The sequence below is a fragment of the Schistocerca piceifrons genome, chromosome X (assembly GCF_021461385.2).
Source record: "Schistocerca piceifrons isolate TAMUIC-IGC-003096 chromosome X, iqSchPice1.1, whole genome shotgun sequence".
Taxonomy (NCBI): domain Eukaryota; kingdom Metazoa; phylum Arthropoda; class Insecta; order Orthoptera; family Acrididae; genus Schistocerca; species Schistocerca piceifrons.
In genome coordinates, this window is record NC_060149.1 from 363,681,625 (window position 1) to 363,703,646 (window position 22,022).

At 37.8% G+C, this 22,022-nt stretch overlaps 1 protein-coding gene across 1 annotated transcript in view; it reads right to left on the minus strand.

Moving 5' to 3' along the window:
• Positions 1–112: 112 nt before the first annotated feature.
• LOC124721505 (tubulin alpha-1 chain-like) overlaps positions 113–22,022 on the minus strand; it is a 43,549-nt gene continuing 21,639 nt past the window's right edge. Inside the window, exons 2-4 of the mRNA XM_047246521.1 lie at positions 14,905–15,124; positions 7,089–7,390; positions 113–1,078 (exon numbers count right to left, since the gene is read on the minus strand). Coding sequence (XP_047102477.1) covers positions 257–1,078; positions 7,089–7,390; positions 14,905–15,124 — 1,344 coding nt within the window. The 3' untranslated portion in view covers positions 113–256. The remainder of the gene's footprint in view (positions 1,079–7,088; positions 7,391–14,904; positions 15,125–22,022) is intronic.

A 22,022-nucleotide genomic window follows, 5' to 3' on the forward strand; every position in this document is an offset into this window, starting at 1 on the left:
ATTTGTATGTTGTATTGTTAGGTTGCAGATAATAGATATTAGTAAAAATAGTGTTTGATATTAATAAGTTTTTATCTCAGATTTGAAAAATGAATAAAATAATAACAGGAAATGGAGTGCAAAAAAATTTATTTCAATGTAAATGTAATACTGCATGAAACAATAAGTTACAGAATGGTTCATAAATAGCATTTTACTGGTACCTATTTAAGTAGAGAGTATGTTTTAAGAAAATTCACATGATTATGGAATAACATCAGTACTCTTCAAGGCCTTCTTCAACTTCAACTGAATCCAATCCTACTTCCTCGTAGTCCTTCTCCAGGGCAGCTAAATCCTCTCGTGCTTCAGCAAATTCACCTTCCTCCATACCCTCTCCTACATACCAATGTACAAAAGCTCTCTTAGCATACATCAAATCAAATTTGTGATCTAGACGTGCCCATGCTTCAGCTATTGCTGTTGTGTTTGACAGCATGCAGACAGCACGCTGGACTTTAGCAAGATCTCCACCTGGGACTACAGTTGGTGGCTGATAATTGATTCCAACTTTAAATCCTGTTGGACACCAGTCAACAAACTGAATGGACCGTTTTGTTTTTATAGTTGCAATAGCAGCATTAACATCTTTGGGAACAACATCACCTCTATAGAGCATACAGCAAGCCATGTATTTTCCATTACGTGGATCACATTTAACCATCTGATTTGCAGGCTCAAAACATGAATTTGTTATTTCTGCAACAGACAATTGTTCATGATAAGCTTTCTCTGCTGATACTACTGGAGCATATGTCACCAAAGGGAAGTGGATTCGAGGATATGGAACTAAATTTGTCTGGAATTCAGTCAGATCCACATTCAAGGCACCATCAAACCTCAGAGAGGCTGTAATTGATGATACAATTTGACCAATAAGCCGATTCAGATTTGTGTATGTAGGTCGCTCTATGTCCAAATTCCGTCGGCAAATATCAAAAATGGCTTCATTGTCACACATAAATGCACAATCAGAATGTTCTAAAGTTGTGTGTGTTGTAAGAATAGAGTTATACGGCTCCACAACAGCTGTTGAAACCTGAAACAAAAAGCATTTTTCACTATAATGCTGCACTACTTATTTATAAACTCAAATATAAAAGGTTTATAATCTGCATTTATTTCATTTTTGTGCCAATGATTCTCTGCATTTCTAGTGAATTCTGGCTTTTAACCACATGTCAGTTTCAGATAGACAACACATGAAAGTTAAGATGTTAAAACACAAAGACTAGATTTTAAACGGTGCATAAGTAGGTGGCAATTGTGGCAGTCCTCTCCAGCCATCCATAAGGGAAAATGATGAATGTGAAGACAAACAGGAAAAAATGTGAACAGACTGTCCACAATGAGGAATTTCCCATAACATGCTTGATCCCGAATACAAGGGGGGAGGGGGGGGGGACAAAGAAAAGTAGGTATAAGTGTTCTTTTCAACAATGATATGGCATAATACAGAACTCCTCAACAGAAAAATATAACAGCATGAAGACATAGTTTATGACAGAATAAACTGTCTAGTTATGTGTGTAAATTTATAACTTCTCTGCAAATGGTCTCTCACTGAATTTAAAAAAAATAAATAAATAATTAAAAAGGTCATACAGTTTAGTACTGCATAAGGCACAACCATGTCATTAGAAGTAATTCGTGAGGGTAAACCAATAAATGAAAAAGAATATTCTAAATTATTTTGTGTTTATGTTTATAATAACCTGAACTGGAAGTCACATGTTATGGTATAGGTCTTAAATGTCTTAGCTCTGCAACTTTTTCATTACATACAACATCAGATTCTGGAGATGAAAATTTAAAAAAGTTAACTTACTTTTCCTGTTTTCATTCAGTAATGTTTTATGGCATCATATTTTACTATAGCTCAGAAGTGAGGAAAAATCTTTGTGTTGCATAAAAGCATATTGTAAGGATAATGTGTGGTGTTCAGTCTGGAACCTCTTGTAAACAGTTGAGCACTCTGACAATAGCCTTACAGTACAGTGTGAAGTTTGTTAAACAATTGTAACATTCATACATATAATACTAGAGGAGGAAGGATATACACTATCCATAACACAGCATTGGTGTGGCACAGAAAGCAGTGACATGAAACAATGGAAAATCCAGGATGCAATAATCATAATATTATGAAAAGAATAGACTGCTAGACACCATGTAATGGAAATGTGTCACAGACAGGCACACTAAAAGGACAGCTAAACAAGGAAGCTTTCAGCCAAAAGGCCTTCTTCAGAGTTAGACAAAACACACACACACACACACACACACACACACACACACACACACACACACACATTGATAGTGACTGGGCCAAATATCTCACGAAATAAGTGTCAAACTAAAAAAAACTACAAAGAACAAAACTTGTCTAGCTTGAAGGCGGAAACCAGATGGTGCTATGGTTGCCCCGCCACATGGCACTGCCATAGGTCAAACGGATATCAACTGCGTATTTTTTTTTTTTTTTTAAATAGGAACCCCCAATTTTTATTACATATTCGTCTAGTACATAAAGAAATATGAAGAAATATGAATGTTTTAGTCGGACCACTTTTCTCGCTTTGTGATAGATGGTGCCGTAATAGTCACAAATGTATAAGTATGTGCTACCACGTAACATTCCGCCACTGCGGACAGTATTTGCTTCGTGATAAATTACCCATGTTAAAATGGACCATTTACCAATTGCAGAAAAGGTCGATATCATGTTGATGTATGGCTATTGTGAACAAAATGCCCAAAGGGCGTGTGCTATGTATGCTGTTCGGTATCCTGGACAACATCATCTAAGTGTTCTGACCGTTTGCCGGATAGTTACGTTATTTAAGAAAACAGGAAGTGTTCAGCCACATGTGAAATGTCTACCATGACCTGCAACAAATGATGATGCCCTAGTAGGTGTTTTAGCTGCTGTTGCAGCTAATCCGCACATCAATAGGAGACAAACTGTGCAAGAATCGAGACTCTCAAAACGTCGATGTTGAGAATGCTACATCAACATCGATTGCACCCATACCATATTTCTATGTACCAGGAATTGCATGGCGATGACTTTGAACATCATGTACAGTTCTGTCACTGGGCACAAAAGAAATTATGAATGATGACAGATTTTTTGCACGCATTCTATTTAGCAACAAAGCGTCATTCACCAACAGCGGTAATGTAAACCGGCATAATATGGACTATTGAGCAATGGAAAATCCATGATGGCTGCGACAAGTGGAACATCAGCGACCTTGGTGGGTTAATGTATGGTGCGGCATTATGGGAGGAAGGATAATTGTCCCCCATTTTATCTATGGCAATCTAAATAGTGCAATGTATGCTGATTTCCTACGTAATGTTCTACTGATGTTACTACAAGATGTTTCACTGCATGACAGAATGGCAATGTACTTCCAACATGATGGATGTCCAGCACATAGCTTGCGTGTGGTTGAAGAGGTATTGAATAGCATATTTCATGACAGGTGGATTGGTTGTCAAAGCACCATACCATGGCCTGCACATTCACCATATCTGACATTCCCAGATTTCTTTCTGTGGGGAAAGTTGAAGGATATTTGCTATCGTGATCCACCAACAACACCTGACAACATGCGTCAGCACATTGTCAATGTATGTGCGAACATTACAAAAGGCGAACTTCTCACTGTCGGGAGGAATGTCGCTACACATAATGCCAAATGCATTGAGGTTGACGGACATCATTTTGAGCATTTATTGCATTAATGTGGTATTTACAGGTAATCATACTGTAACAGCATGCGTTCTCAGAAATGATAAGTTCACAAAGGTACATGTATCACATTGAAACAACTGAAATAAAATGTTCAGATGTACCTACGTTCTGTATTTTAATTTAAAAAACCTACCTGTAGCCAACTGTTCATCTAAAATTGTGAGCTACATGTTTATGACTAATACAGCACCATCTATCACAAAGCAAAGAAAGTGGTCCAACTAAAACATTCATATTTTTTTATGTACTACACGAATATATAATAAAAAATGGGGATTCCTATTTAAAAAAACACAGTTGATATCCGTTTGACTTATGGCAGCGCCATCTAGTGGGCCAACCATAGCAGCATCTGGTTTCCCCCTTCAAGCTAGACAAGTTCTTTGTAGTTTTTTCATTTGACGCTTATTTCATGAGTTATTTGGGCCCAGTCACAATCAACTGACCACCCTGTATATATAGACACACACACACACACACACACACACACACACACACACACACACACACACACACACACACACACACACACACACAATTCACATGTGACTACGGTCTCTGGCTGCAAAAGCCAGGCTTACAGAGAACAGTGGGGTATTCAGTCATAAAAATCTTTGACAACATACTCAATGATTATTTAGTGCATAAAGAAACTATCTTCAAACACAAACTTTGAAATCAAATCGCTTCACAGCTCCTCCTACTCCATAGAAGAATTTATGAATGTGTAGTAGTATGATTTGTGTGTGTGTGTGTGTGTGTGTGTGTGTGTGTGTACCGCATGGGGTAGCCATGCGGTCTAAGGTGCCTTGCCACGGTTCGCATGGCTCCCCCTGTCAGAGGTTTGAGTCCTCTCTTGGGTATGGGTGTGTGTGTTTTATTTAGCGTAAGTTAGTTTAAGTTACATTAAGTAGTGTGCAAGCCTATGGACTCATGACCTCAGCAGTTTGGTCCCATAGAACTTACCACAAATTTCCAAATTTTGTGTGTTTGTGTGTGTGTAAGACACTGACAATAAAAATGAACATACTTAATCATAGGCCACAGTATGCACACAAAAGGAAGCAATCATGTAAATGGCATGCTGCCATATTTTTTGTTGAGAAGATGTACTGTTATTAAAACTGACTCTTTTTGTATCACAGCAACAGGTAACAATTATGAACCCTGGAACGCACAAGTAACTAACTGTCCATGACCAGTGACTTGTGACACAAATGGAAACATGTGCATTTCATTGGGATATTGTGGATCCACAATTTATTTGCTTAATATTTATTTGTTGAAAATGATGGTATTTCTGTACCTCAGGCAATGTATTCACCTACAATCATTGTAAGCTTACATCTGTTGAAACAGGTTCATGTGATTAACATTATACAGCACACTCTTACTAAATGGGGACCAATTACAGGAAATGATCCCTGATAACAAGTCATATGTACATACAGATGTAAATGTGTTCCAAGAAAAGTACGCCCACTTGAAGGTGGATGTAAAAGTTCTTTGATCACACTCTGGTATCAGCAACAGGCAGGTGGCCCATCAGCATTAGGTAAGCCAGATGACCAAGTGGAATGTTCTGTAAGACAACTGCAGTTGTCATTATCACTTATAAAACATGCTGGGCTTGAATTCCATCACTGGCTCATCCCACAAGCCACCCTTGTGCTGAGATTTCTGTCATCCATTCTAACCATATACAAAGCTGCCTTCATGAGGGCAGTATCATTAACTTTCACAACATGTGCCTGTAGCCTGCAGAGAATCCCCTAGCTATGGTGGCAGAGAACTATAGCACCAGTTTAGCCTTAGTGAGTGATTAGGGTTTATTGGCGACTGACTTGAGGGACCAGTTGCTCTTCTACAATGCCTGTCACATGAAATATCTCTGCACTTCCTGTGGGTGACCCTGTCTCCCTGGCTGGAATATATGTCTTTGGTGGTATGAAGGGTAGTGTGAGTATGACATTGTGATGCTCCAGCTCACTGTCCTCTTGAGTGCGTAGCTAAAATGCTAGTAGAGACAGACTGTTCCCATTTGCCTGGTGTGGTCTCAAGTATGCTTTTAATCACTATAACCTACACTGCTGAAAATCTTTTATCTTTTCCTTCAAGTGGGTGTAACTCCCTTGGCTCATGTTTGTATGTCCATATGACTTTTTTGCTCTTTTTCTCTCAGGGATAATTTTTGTCCCCATTTTAAAAAAATTGACATGTATATGTTTTCTGTCATTATTGATAATTAGTAACTGAAGAACACAGAAAAAATTATAGCAGCAGCTTAGTACCATTATTATAGTCTTTCATTTGTTTCATGTCTCTGAAGCTTCTCTGCTGACATTTGCATGAAATGATGTGTGAATTAGAAACTAAATAGACAAGTTTGTGTTCGCGTGTATCTCCTGTTGGTATCTGAATAATTGCAGATATTAACACCAAGATGTACAGTAGTCTATTGGATGTTATGTGCTCAGTATTATGGTTGTCATGTGATAGTGAAAGTCACATTATCTTATAGCAGTAGCTTTTGTGTTCATAATAATACCGACTCAGTCTCAAAGACACTTTATCAATCAAAGAGTCTTCTATTAGAAAGGAAAAGAAAATGAACTAGTTTTCTCTCCCCTCTTGAAACTGATCCTTCACAATATATACCTGTTCCCCCTGCCATCTCACAACCTGTCCCTCTTCCACCAGCCTCCACACACACCATCACTCTTTCACCTCACAGCCTATCCCCCTTCCACATGCCTCCTCACACTTTCTTCTGTTTCCACATGAAAGTTACCCCTCTACATCTCCCATGTGTCTTGTACACCTTCCCCAATTCCCTGTTCTCTCTGTCCATCTACTTCTCCCACTCTCTGTGCCTCTCTCCTCTGCCTCCCCCTCTCTGTCTCTCCATACACTCACTTCTCCTCCCTCCCTCTGTCCATCTCCTGCTCGCATTTCTATCTGTCCATCTCATCTTGCCCCCTGTTAACTATCCACCTCCTCTTCCCCCCTCTCTCTACTTGTCCATGCCCATTTGCATGCACACACTCTGAAACACATTCTGATACTAGTTGCACAATACACCAGTTGTGTAGGGTAGCCTAGATGTCAGGCATAACCAAATCTCTTAACTCTCAGCCCATACCTATGGGAGCTGGATGGTTTTTACCCCATAGAACTTCTTTCCAGACAATAAGTAATATGTTTGCCAAACTTGGTTGAAATGGATCCAATAGTTTAGGAGGAGATGTAGAATGTACACACACATATAAAATTGTGAATGTCATACCTGAGGGGCAGGGTAAATAGCAAACTCCAGTTTACTCTTCTTCCCATAATCAACAGACAGTCTTTCCATTAAAAGTGATGTAAAACCAGATCCTGTGCCTCCACCAAATGAATGAAAAATGAGAAATCCCTGAAGACCTGTGCACTGATCAGCAAGTTTCCTTACACGGTCTAAAACAATATCAACAAATTCCTTTCCAATTGTATAGTGCCCCCTTGCATAGTTGTTTGCTGCATCTTCCTTTCCAGTAATAAGCTGTTCTGGATGAAATAGTTGTCGATATGGACCTGCACGAACCTCATCTGCAAACAAGTTATTTTCATTTTAGAATTTATGCACTTTCCAGCAGTCACACAATTCATATTCATGATTCCTGTCAGAAACTCAGCATACAACAATGTGACAAAATTTAATTTCAACAATTATAAACATAAATACAATCAGTAAGCTAATGAATAATACACTCCTGGAAGTGGAAAAAAGAACACATTGACACCGGTCTGTCAGACCCACCATACTTGCTCTGGACACTGCGAGAGGGCTGTACAAGCAATGATCACACGCACGGCACAGCGGACACACCAGGAACCGCGGTATTGGCCGTCGAATGGCGCTAGCTGCGCAGCATTTGTGCACCGCCGCCGTCAGTGTCAGCCAGTTTGCCGTGGCATACGGAGCTCCATCGCAGTCTATAACACTGGTAGCATGCCGCGACAGCGTGGACGTGAACCGTATGTGCAGTTGACGGACTTTGAGCGAGGGCGTATAGTGGGCATGCGGGAGGCCGGGTGGACTTACCGCCGAATTGCTCAACACGTGGGGCGTGAGGTCTCCACAGTACATCGATGTTGTTGCCAGTGGTCGGCGGAAGGTGCACGTGCCCGTCGACCTGGGACCGGACCGCAGCGACGCACGGATGCACGCCAAGACCGTAAGATCCTACGCAGTGCCGTAGGGGACCGCACCGCCACTTCCCAGCAAATTAGGGACACTGTTGCTCCTGGGGTATCGGCGAGGACCATTTGCAACCGTCTCCATGAAGCTGGGCTACGGTCCCGCACACCGTTAGGCCGTCTTCCGCTCACGCCCCAACATCGTGCAGCCCGCCTCCTGTGGTGTCGCGACAGGCGTGAATGGAGGGACGAATGGAGACGTGTCATCTTCAGCGATGAGAGTCGCTTCTGCCTTGGTGCCAATGATGGTCGTATGCGTGTTTGGCGTCGTGCAGGTGAGCGCCACAATCAGGACTGCATACGACCGAGGCACACAGGGCCAACACCCAGCATCATGGTGTGGGGAGCGATCTCCTACACTGGCCGTACACCACTGGTGATCGTCGAGGGGACACTGAATAGTGCACGGTACATCCAAACCGTCATCGAACCCATCGTTCTACCATTCCTAGACCGGCAAGGGAACTTGCTGTTCCAACAGGACAATGCACGTCCGCATGTATCCCGTGCCACCCAACGTGCTCTAGAAGGTGTAAGTCAACTACCCTGGCCAGCAAGATCTCCGGATCTGTCCCCCATTGAGCATGTTTGGGACTGGATGAAGCGTCATCTCACGCGGTCTGCACGTCCAGCACGAACGCTGGTCCAACTGAGGCGCCAGGTGGAAATGGCATGGCAAGCCGTTCCACAGGACTACATCCAGCATCTCTACGATCGTCTCCATGGGAGAATAGCAGCCTGCATTGCTGCGAAAGGTGGATATACACTGTACTAGTGCCGACATTGTGCATGCTCTGTTGCCTGTGTCTATGTGCCTGTGGTTCTGTCAGTGTGATCATGTGATGTATCTGACCCCAGGAATGTGTCAATAAAGTTTCCCCTTCCTGGGACAATGAATTCACGGTGTTCTTATTTCAATTTCCAGGAGTGTATAAAACAAGAGAACTCTTCACCTTACTAAGTTATTTATTATTATTAGTCAATTACTGAAAACTACAGAAGTTCCACTTTTCATCTGGAAGATTACTGGGTTACAATGTTGTAGATCAAAATTGTTATTGAGTTAATACAGCAATAATCTCAATCATATCACGAGTAAGCTCTGAAAAAACTATGACATGGAACAGTAATGTATGTTATACTTTCCACAATTATCTTCAAGTGTATGTAAATCCAGTGTTGGTGAACACAAGGATAATTTGTGAACAGGTGGTATATTTATTTCCCAAATGGGTAAAATTAAATGATTAAATTATGATTTGTAGTTAAAAAAAGAAACGCAAATAGGCTAGAGATGCAAAATGATTACTTAGAACTTCTTGAAAATTGTACATGTGCATGAAGAAATAACTAACTTCATTACACTTATTTTTACATTTTAAATAATTTTCTGAGGACTGATCTATACACATGAACTTCATTGAAGTTTGCAAAAACTACAGGTATAGATTCCTAAATCTTTCTTCCTTAAATAATAACACAATTTATTACTCGACAGTTTCATTCATAAAAATTAGAATCATAATAAGTTTTCTGTGGGATTTGCTGACATTGAATTCATCTCAGATATATAGGTCTCATTCTTCAAATTTTTTTTTCTATTTACAGAAATAACAACAGAGTCCTCTAAAGTACAAACAGAAAACCTCCTGTTTCTAAATTGTAAAGTAGCATTGTGCTACCTTTTGGTATCATGCTGGTTTGGTGGCTTGTGTGATTGTAATTCATGTATATGTGTCTAGCTTACAAATATAAGAACTGCAGTTTCATTCATCACTTATAGCCATAAAACAAAAGTATCTGAGTTTTAAGCCATGAATGATGATGTCTGCATCACATGGAGGAGCTTTAGATGTTATTAATGTTATGTCATGTTTCGAGTCAGAACACAATTACTGCATATCTTCTGCTCTGAATAAACAGCTTTCCAAAGACTTCTGATCAACTCATATGACATAGTCTTTAGAATTACATGTGTATGTGGCATCCAGTATGTAGATATTTGGTATGTATTGAAAGCTGAACCCCTTTTAAATTTACAGTTAGGTTACTGGCATTCCGTACTTCCAATGGCTGAAGTGTCACAAAATTAAAGACTGACACATTCTTACTGCTGGTGTATATTAAACTGAAGTGCTTCTGTTCCAGTTTTATCAGTTTGGTTGGTGCTTCTTCACAGTGATTGTATACAATGACTTCAATTACAAAATTTAAAAAAAGGAAAACATTACACATGACAATTTTTCATGCTGAAAAGCTATGCACTATCCTGGTTGTGGAATATTGATGAGGAAGTGGTGCCACAAATTGTGAATCAACTGTCATCTCTCAGTTATTTGTTTGGATTAGATTAGATTCAGATTAGTTTCAGTTTTCATTCCATAGACCTAAAAATTATATGATTGTCATGGGTGTGGAATATGTCAGAATGTATTAGATAAAAAACATAGAACATTTGAATGTAATACTGACATCCCTGATCATTTGCCAGGAGATTGAATTGAATTGGATTGTATGAAATTTCATTGTCGTTTAGCTATTACAGCAATTGACAAAGTCAAGTTACATAAATACAAGTTATACAGCATATATACATGAGTTGAAGATCAATATGTCACTGTTGGTTAAAATCAAATAATATGAAAAGCATTGCATCATAAATTACTCAGTTAAAGAAATTATGCTGAACTCCCTAAACCAGTACCACTATGATATTTTACAGTCATAAAATTCCTGAAGTGAGTAACAAGGATTTGCAGCTAACCAAGTGAATAATTTGTCTTTAAATAAATCAAATGGAGCTACTACCCCTTCTAGTGGCAGTTTGTTAAACATCTTCATACCCACTACTTTTTAGCTGTTCAGTGACTTGGATAATCTGTGATAAGGTGCCATGAGAGTGTACATCTCTTCTATGCTGGTATTCTGATAAGTTTCTCTTTATATGCAGTAGGGCAGTGTAAATATACATGTTTATAACAGTTAATATTTTTAAGTTGATAAATAGTGGTTTGCAGTAGGCCAGTTTATCACTGTTGTAATTCAAATTACTTTCTTCTGAAGTACCAAAATGTCCTGAAGGTGTGAGCTATTGCCCCATATTAAAAGCCTATAAGATATAACGCTTTGAAAAAAAAAGAAAAGAAGGCTGATCTTACATAGGCCACAGGTACATGGTTTTTTAAATTCCTTAACAAATACACCACTCTAGACAGCCTTGCACTAATGTATTTAATATGTGGCTCCCAAGTCAATTTACTATATATAGTAATACCTAAGAACTTAACACTATCCATGAAGTCTGCTATGTGAAGACATTACAGTAAACTGGAACTGGTAATATTTACAGAATTAATATACTGTCAGAATGAAACATGGTTATGCACTTTTAATAATCTTATCATATACAGAAAACCTGATCTTGACTATTGTGACTAAGTGCTGTCAGAACTGAAATCAAACAGACATTTTTGGTTAAGCTGGTCTAACAGTCCCTGTTAAGTTATTCATCTATAGAGTAAAAGGAGTTGCCTACCAAAAAGTCTTTCAAACTCTGTTTAAAATGTGCTTTATCTGAAACCAAGATTTTTCATTAGTGAATAAGCTTTGAGTGCCCCACATCACATTCATACTAAAAATTAATGTATCATTTATAATAAGCTACTTAGCTACTTAGCCAAGTTATTTATAGTGCAATCAGTCTACAAAGGAGACTTGTTACAAAACTCTCATGTACACCATCCTAGAATACTGCTCAAGTGTGTAAACAGGATTAAGAGGTTATATTGAACATACACAGAGAAGGGCAGCATAAATGGTCACAAATTTGTTTGACCCATGGTAGAGGGTCATGGAGATGCTGAAGAAGCTGACCTAGCAGATACATGAAGATAGATGGCAACTATCCTGAGAAACCTACTTACAAAGTTTCAAGAACCAGTTTTAAAAGATGAATCTAGGGACTCACTCCAGTGTCCTACAAATAACTCCAATAGGGATCATTGAGGACAAGATTAAATTAATGGGGCTATGAAACAGTCTTCTTCTTGCACTCCATATATGAATGGAACAGGAAGAAGCACAGTGGTGTGCACAGTATGGATCTAGATGTCCCCTACTCATAGTACTTTAAATACAGATGTTAGTCATTCTCCCTTGTTTATTTTTTATTTACTCTCCAGTATGTCTATATATCTACACACTCTGTCTCTCTCTCTCTCTCTCTCTCTTTCTCCATTCTGGGAAGATAACTCTGTCAACAGACTGGAACTTCAAAAATGTGGACAGAGGATGCAAAGCTATCACCCACCACCCAATTCTAAAATGTTTTCCTTTTTTTTTACCTCCAAGCTGTTACATGGGAATATTGTAGCATTTAGAGAGCACAATTCCTATTGGCAAAGACATTGTGATATCATTAGGCTAACTGTCGTACTCCTTATCTGTTCTAGAAGACTGAAACCAAGAGTTCAGTTCAGTTGGATAAGACTCTTTTTCTTTTGGTAGTAAGGAGACTTTCATGTAGCTCAGGCCTGTGATTTGAAAAGACAAGGGGAAAAGACAGAAATATAGTGGTGGTACAAGTTTATATAATTCCCACTAGGAGACATATGCATCTCTCTTCTCTCTACTACGGACACTCTTGATACTCTGACACCAGATGGGTCTGGCCACATTGTTTGCAGACTTCACAAATCAGTCACTTTATTGAACCTATATGACTGCAGGAAAACTTTTGCCTTGGCATATGGTGCTATGCCATTTTGGAATGACTTTCTGCCTTACCATTCAGCCAAGTAGACAGATTCATATTTAGCCTCTGGCTTTGTCTGATTAAAATTTGTCAATAGATATGAAATTTGATGGATGTCTGGTTCAGATTTCTGAAAGTGTAGAGTGCTTAGCATTTTCTGACCCAAATAGGAGAGCTTCACTCTAAGTGCAGGTGCAATATGAGCATCATTTATTTTATTGATCTGGGTCCTTCTGACTTTATTCATATCAAGAGACTATTCAATAACTTTGCAGATTTGGTTGTTTGAAAGTTTAAAGATAGGCTGTACATTGGATTGGATGCCTACCATCATCCTAATTGACATAAATTTGAACAGGGATTTTTCAGTATTTATTTCAGAGTAGGGTAAGATTTTGGACACCAACCAGCAGAAGTGTTTGTACAAATAGATCTGTCATGTAGCACTTAAACACACCACCTTTCACAACAATGACAATCTAGCACTTATGCTCATATGGTAAAGTACAGCTCAGCTCAGGCAGTTTAGGGAATCTTGGTGTTTCCTCCTTGCTCAGCTCTGGTCATGATTCAGCTGATCTTTAGACTTGCATGGCAACTTTAATTTTATAATGCACATTCATTGTTGATCAGGAAGGGCATATTCTTTTGTGAATGAGCAGTAGGAAAACTGTTACGTCATTCCATTACTTTCCTCTTGCTTTAATAACATTTGTCAGCTAATTAAGTTCTTTTTTTAAAAAACTGTTGTTTATATTCACCACTCAATCAGCAATGTTACTGAAACGTGTTCAGTGTGCTCTTTTTTTGTTTGTTCAGAAAACAAATGAAATTCATTAAACATACCACCTTTCTTTCAAGTTACTACTACCAGGCATCACTTTTAATCTGTATATGATTCTTAAGGGTGAGAGGGACCTGACTGAATTTCACGCAAGTATTTTTGTCAGATGAGTAATTTTTCATTAAGTTTGTAGAAAGATAGATTATCCATATGTCAAGATTCCCAATCTTGGGCTGCATGTCACAGGGCTAATTTACTTCTCACGTAATCCAACATCTGTTGTGTAATTTTGTTAGGGAAGTAGTGTGGTGTTTTGCATACGTGCACACACTTTGGGAAAAAAAGACATGAATAAACAAGCACTCAAAGGATGTATTGCATCCTGTATACATAACTTCAAGTTTTTTTATTTTTGTTGATAATACTGGACACCATGGTCATTCAAATTACTTACAGAGGATTTCACATCTGATTCATGAAAGACCATTGAATACAGTCTTCTATCTTTGTTGAAAATATTACTGTAGGAAATAAGCCAAAATGAGACATCAGCTATTTGGAGTTCATGTAATCATTGCTTTCTGACATAAAATCAATATTAAGATTTCAATGTGCAAGTGTACTGTACCAGTAAGGCAATTACTTGTGCAAATTCTTATTAATATTCTGTCCAACTGTCCGATGTAGAATAAAACATTCTCCACTGGTAGCTTATACACAGGACTGCTATTTTTTGTGTTGCTTAACCCACTAATATGCCACAGTATCTGAACAGAACAGTGCTTATTCACATCTAAATCCTGGGATTGGACAGTGTATTTTGTGTATACTTTTTACATATTTCCACATTGCTACAGCAATTTTATACCAGAAGATTATGTAGTACAGGGAGATGTACAGATCTAAAAGCTGACTATTTTTCAAATTTACATCCTGAATGCAGGAGAAGAAAAATTACATGCACAAAAAGGTACGTATTGATGGTGTTGTATTATTTCTCTCATTGATTCAGTCATCAGTCACAATTGTGTTGTTAATGAACTAGAAATGTTCAAAATTACTGTCATTACAAATACATGTCTGCAACTGTAATACATAGTCATGTGATTTCTTTCATAAGTTAAATTATTCTATATCTTAAAATTTTCTGTAAGTATTTACAACTTTTAGGTGTGTTGTGACTAACTTGTAAGTTAGACCTCTGAAAAAGATCATTACAGAATTTATGATAATCAGGCCAATCATGAAAGTTATCTTACACTGATATATTACAATACAGTAATTTAGAACTTTTTATAGATATATAAGTATGTCTACAGTATTTACCTATTACAGTTGGTTCTAGATCAACAAAGACAGCTCTTGGTACATGCTTCCCAGCTCCTGTCTCACTGAAGAATGTGTTGAAGCTGTCATCACCTCCCTGCACTTTATCTGATGGCATGTGCCCATCAGGACTGATGCCATGTTCAAGGCAATAAAGTTCCCAACAAGAGTTACCAATTTGAACACCAGCTTGACCAACATGTATTGAGATGCATTCACGCTGAAAATAAGAACATAATATGAATTTTATTTACAAGTACACATTACACAACATTCAACTCTGTGTTTCAGAATTAACACAAAAGAAAAAATAATGTGTTTCAACAACCATCCCAACTTACACAGTCCATATTATACAACCAAATACTATAAAGATATTGATAAAAGAGAAAGAACAAATTATTGTTCAGTAAATTTCAAACGTTCATAATGTAAATCCGTAGCTCATAAGAACAATATATACTTATCAACTGAAACTGATGAAAATGTAACATACATAACAGAAAAGAATGAACCAGCATAATCTTGCAGTGTTGTATGATACAACAAAAAAACAGTGCCACACTTGAGTTCACTGGGTAAAAGATGCTGCACTGCATAAATTTAAAATGTTAAAATTTATACCTTAAATTTGTAGAAAGGAAAATAAAGCTGCATTGCTTAGTTAGTTAAGAAAATTTTTATTTCCAGAAGTATTAACTTAATATAGAACTGTAGCTTTGAGTTTTTCTTATACTATAACAATAGCTTTAAATAAGTTTAAATGTTTATTATTATAACTTTAAATTCATGGTCAATTGAAAGTGAATTCTATCACCAAATAGTCACAATATTTATTGATGTACAGTACATGTCACATGTAAAGTCTACCATGTATTGGAACCTTAATGAAGTACAACTTTTTGACACAATCATTTGCTATTTTTAAAATATTTATTACAACAGTCTCAGATACAATTAGTCACACTTGATAACTAGATTCCCTCATATTTAATGACTATCTTCAGGTCTGATTAAGCATGTGCTGTGAGAAGTGATTGATAATTAAATGCAATCGGAGTTTGCCATCAATCAATACTAATGGCAACTAAGACCCTTGTTATAAATATTTAAAAAACATTGTTATAGGTATGGCTTCTCCCTTGAAAATATGTCAGCCATTATTACAATCATTTACAGTTCTGAAACTATAACACATAATTAATAATTGACATTTTACCAGTGAGACACTTTATCATTATTTTTTTTTTATTTTGTTACTACCTATGTAAAATTTCAGTGAGTATAATGCATTTTGATATCTATACTTTTGGTACATAGATCTGAAGATACGAGAAAGATGCACATGTAGACTAACTCATTAATAACATTGTTTTATTCTGGTAATAGAAAACTTTGTACAGAATGTCCACTGTCAAATCAATGACATTCAAAAATAGTGTCTAATACTTACATGTATGTAGCTTGATAATGCCCTGGTGGAAGTAATTAGTGAATCATTAATGATGAATGTTAATTTCAATTTTATTAAGGGGAAGTTAACTCAGAAGAATGCCTTTCCAGAAATTTATAATGGCTATGGACTTTATACAAAAAACTATTATAAGGAGAGCAGTTTACATCAGAATGCTTAGTTGTGATAGTATGTGATCAAGATATATGATATATCACTTGAGACAACTGTTCATAACACTTGACTTCTCCAGATTTCATAACTACTTCACAACTATTAAGGTTCACCACTACATTTTATAAACACCATATAACTGATATGCATCCCAAACAACACTACCAACCAGGAGAAAATAGTGTTCTGCTCTTCTCTCTGATGCATGATCTGCACTATGTGATCAAAAGTATCCCAACACCCTCAAAACCATACGTTTTTTGTATTAGGTGCACTGGGCTGCCATGTACCACCAAGTACTCCATATCAGTGACCTCAGTAGTCATTAGACATCATGGAGAGCAGAATGGCGCACTCTGCAGAACTCACCAACTTCAAACGTTGTCAGGTGATTGGATGTCACTCTGTCATATGTCTGTACATGAAATTTCTACACTCCTAAACAGTCCTGACCTGAATTCTATAGAACACCTTTGGGATGTTTGGAATGCTGACTTCGTGCCAGGCCTCACCAACTGACATCGATACCTCTCCTCAGTGGAGTACTCCGTGGAGTGTGGGCTGCTATTCCCCAAGAAACTTTCCAGCACCTGATTGAACGTATGCCTGCGAGAGTGGAAGCTATCATCAAGGCTAAGGGTGGGCCAACACCATACTGAATTCCAGCATTACCGATGGAGGGCACTAGGAAGTTGTAAGTCATTTTCAGCCAGGTGTCCAGGTACTTTTGATGACATAGTGTATATCTGTATGGTACTGATAATAAAACTGTAAAACTGACATGTATGTTTGTCTGTTTTAACATGCTAATCTCCAGAACTACTATACCAAGTTCCATAGGGCTTTCACAGTAACTTGAACATAGCTTGTGGCAACGTATAGGCTTTATTTCATCAAAATCGTATCACACAAAAAAAAAAAAAAAAAAAAAAAAAAAAAAAAAAAAAAAAAAAAAAAAAAATCGTGACTGAAAATTTTATCTAAAACTGTGTTTGTTTGAACACGCGTGACAGAGGGTACCCTTAATGACGACTAGTGGTTTCCTTTCCTGTTCCACTCACAGAGAGAGCGAAGGAAAAATGTGTGTCTATATGCCTCTGTATGTGCCCTAATTTCTCATACCTTATCTTTATGGTCCCCGCATGAAATGAGTGTTTTCGGCAGTAGGATAGTTCTGCAGTCAGCTTCAAATGTCAGTTCTCTAAACTTTCTCAGTAGGTTAGATTAGTACTTGTTCCATAGATCATGAATACGACACTTTGTAATGATGTGGGACGGGTCAGGTTAATAAAAGGTGTCTATACAAGATATTACATTAGACAAGATATAACATGACACTCAAATTTATTTATTTATTTATCTATTTTTGAGGTTGGGAAATTACCCACTTACTATATCCAAAAATTCATCTAATGAGTAGAAGGAGTTGCCATTAAGAAATTGTTTTAATTTCCTTTTAAATGCTATATGGCAATCTGTCAGATTTTTGATGCTATTAGGTAAGTGTCCAAAGATTTTTGTGGCAGCATAATTTACCCCTTCTGAGCCAAAGTTAGATTTAACCTTGACTTGTGAAGATCATCCTTTCTCCTAGTGTTGTAGCCATGTACACTGCTATTACTTTTGAATTCGTTTGGATTGTTAATAACAAGTTTGGTTCAGATGGCTCTGAGCACTATGGGACTTAACATCTATGGTCATCAGTCCCCTAGAACTTAGAACTACTTAAACCTAACTAACCTAAGGACATCACACAACACCCAGCCATCACGAGGCAGAGAAAATCCCTGACCCCGCCGGGAATCAAACCCGGGAACCCGGACGTGGGAAGCGAGAACGCTACCGCACGACCACGAGATGCGGGCGATAACAAGTTTCATAAGTGAATATATATATTGTGAGGCTACAGTGAAGTTTCTAGCTCTTCAAATAAGTGTCTGCAGGATGATCTTGGATGAGCTCCAGCAATTATTCTGATTACACGCTTTTGTGCAATGAACACTCTTTTACTCAATGATGAGTTAACGCAGAATATGATGCCATATGAATGCAGAGAATGAAAATAGGCGTGGTAAGGTAATTTACTCAGATGTATATCGCCAAAATTTGCAATGACCCTAATAGCATAAGTAGCTGAACTCAAATGTTTCAGCAGATCCTCAGTGTGTTTTTTCCAGTTCAACCCCTCATCAATGCATACACCTAGAAATTTTGAATATTCTACCTTAGCTACCGATTTCTGATCGAAGTCTATATTTATTAATGGGGTCATTCCGTTTACTTTGTGGAACTGTTTATACTGTGTTTTGTCAAAGTTTAATGAGAGCCCATTTGCAGAGAACCACTTAATGATTTTCTGAAAAACATCATTTACAATTTCACCAGTTAATTCTTGTCTGTCAGGTGTGATAGCTATAGTTGTATCATCGGCAAAAAGTACCAGCTTTGCATCTTCGTGAATATAGAATGGCAAGTCATTAATATATATTAAGAACAGCAGAGGACCCAAGACTGAACCTTGCGGCACCCCATTCTTGATTGTTCCCCTCTCTGAGAAATCACCAGTCTTTTGCATATTATGTGAACTGTTTATTTCAACTTTCTGCACTCTTACAGTTAGGTGTGATTTAAACCATTTGAGCACTGTCCCATTCATACCACAATACTTGAGCTTATGTAGAAGTATGCCATGATTTACACAATCAAAAGCCTTTGATAGCTCACAAAAAATCCCAACAGGTAACTTCCGGTTACTCAGAGCATTTAATATTTCATTAGTGAAAGTATATATAGCATTTTCCGTTGAAAAACCCTTCTGGAAACCAAACTGATATTTTGTTAAAACTTTATTTTTACAAAGGTGTGAAGCTACTCTACAATACATTACTTTTTTCAAGAATTTTGGATAAGGCAGTCAGAAGAGAGATTGGACAGTAGTTGTTGACACCAGACGTATCCCCTTTTTTATGCGGTGGTATAACAATGGCATACTTCAGTCTATCTGGGAAAATACCCTGCTTCAGAGAGCTATTACATATGTGGCTAAGAATCCCACTTATTTCTTGGGAACAAGCTTTTATTATCCTGCTGGAAATGCCATCAATCCCATGTAAGCTTTTATTCTTGAGAGAGTTTATTATCTTCCTAATTTCAGATGGAGAGGTAGGTGGAATTTAAATTGTATCAAATGGTGTGGGTAAGGCCTCTTCCATTAACTGCCTTGCTTCTTTTAATGAACATTTAGATCCTATTTTCTCTACAACATTTAAAGATGATTATTCAAAAGTTTTTGACTTCCGGCTTGCTGTTTATCAAGTTTCCATTCGCTTTGATGGTAATGCCATCATACTGTACTCTTGGTTGTCCTGTCTCCCTTGTAATAATATTCCAAATTGTTTTGATTTTGTTATCAGAAGTATTAATCTCAGACATGATGCACATGCTTCTGGACTTTTTAATGACGTCTCTCAATGTAGCACAGTAGTTTTTATAATATTTGGCTGTTTCTGGGTCTTTTCTCTTTCTTGTTATTAGATACAGTTCCCTTTTGTGGTTACAAGATATTTTTATTCCTTTAGTAAGCCAAGGTTTTTTGAATAGTTTCTTATAATTAGATTTAACTACTTTCTTGGGGAAACAGTTTTCAAATTCTCTTACAAGTGAATCATGAAATAAGTTATATTTTAAATTAGCATCGGGTTCGTTGTACACCTCATCCCAGTCTAGCTGCTGAAGATTTTCTCTGAAGTTTCTAATTGTTGAGTCATTAATTGAATGCACAACTTTGGAGGGTAGTTTTGAATTACTGTAAGGAGCTATGTCATATACTGTAACTAGCTGAGCATCATGAACAGAAAGCCGATTCTCAACAGGACAAGAATTTATGTTTTTAAACCTATCTTGGTCTATAAAAGTGTTATCTATCAATGTGCTGCTGTCCTTTGCTACCCGAGTAGGAAAATTAATGACAGATGTCAAACTGAAAGAGCCGAGCAAGACTTCCAAGTCATTCTTCCTATTACACTCTTTCAGTGAATCAACATTAAAGTCACCACAAATAATAATTTTCTTTCCCCTATCTGACAGATAGCACAACAAGGTATCCAAGTTTTCCAGGAATAAATGAAAGTTTCCTGAAGGGGACCTATACACTGTTACAATTATAAAAGAGCCTTCCTTCAGTTTAAGTTGACAGGCACATGCTTCTATATGTTGCTCTAGAGAAAACTTTTTTGTATCTAAGCTTTCTACACAGTGATAACTTTTGACATATGTGGCAACTCCTCCTCCCACCTTATTCTCTCTACTCATATGTGCAGCTAGTTTATAACCACTGATATTTACCTTTTCCACATCAGACACAATGTGATGCTCAGACAGGCATAGTATATCTATTACATTATTAGATTCAATGTCATCTAAACAAACCAGGAGCTCATCTACTTTATTCTTCAATCCCGGAATATTTTGGTGAAAAATGGTAACATTATTTTTCACTTTACTTTTCTGAGAATCTACTTTTTTCTTTAATCCACCAATATTTTGGTTAAATATGGTAACATTATTATTTATTTTCCTGTTGTGAGAATTTTGTGAGTTTTGGACCTCTTTAGCACCTGCCTGCCTGAACTTCTCGTTGGACACTGATATTAGCCTAAAAAAGAGGTACATCCATGAGTACTAGTGTCACCCCTTATAGATTTCGCTAACAACCCTGCCAGCTTACCCTTCCCTTTCCTATTGAGATGTAGGCCATGCCTTGTGAAATCCCCCCTATCAGTAGCCTCGACAGGAACCAATCCAATGTTCGACAGAGTGGCCACCCTACACAACTGATCCAACTCCATATTTACCCTCCTGACAGAGCGGTTCAACTGGGGCTGATCATGCCGCACGAAAGCAGGCACCAGCCCAACATTGGTATGGGTCGTTGCCGAGGCTATTTTCACCTGGTCACACTCAATGCTGTTGCCCTGATCCCTATCAATACTGTTTCCCACTCCACCCACTACCATCACATGATCATGCTTTGTGAATCCCTTGCACAAGGAACCTATATCCTCTACCACCTGGCTAAGACTTGCACTTGGCTTGAAAAAGTTTGTGACCTGGTACCTGTCACCTGATTTTCCCTGCAAAATCTGGCCCACACCTCTTCCATGGCTGCTACCTAGCAACAGAACTTTCCTCTTACTTTCTACATTTTTTGAAACAGTTGGCTTCCTAGTGAAATTCTGTTGCATCTTAACTACATCTACTTCTACTGGAGCCTCTTCCTTACTTAACTGTGGTTAGCAAGGCAAATTTATTGGTTGTGCCAATTGGGAAACTTGCAGACACTGTCCAAACCAGCCTGAAGGGCTCTAATTTTCTCCTCCTGTTCAGCTATAATCCTATCTCTTGAGCAAACCCTGCAAGAGAATGTTTGAAATGAATATCTTCTTGCCTGCAGGGATTCCCACTTAAGCTCCTGAAGCATAAAAGTAACACT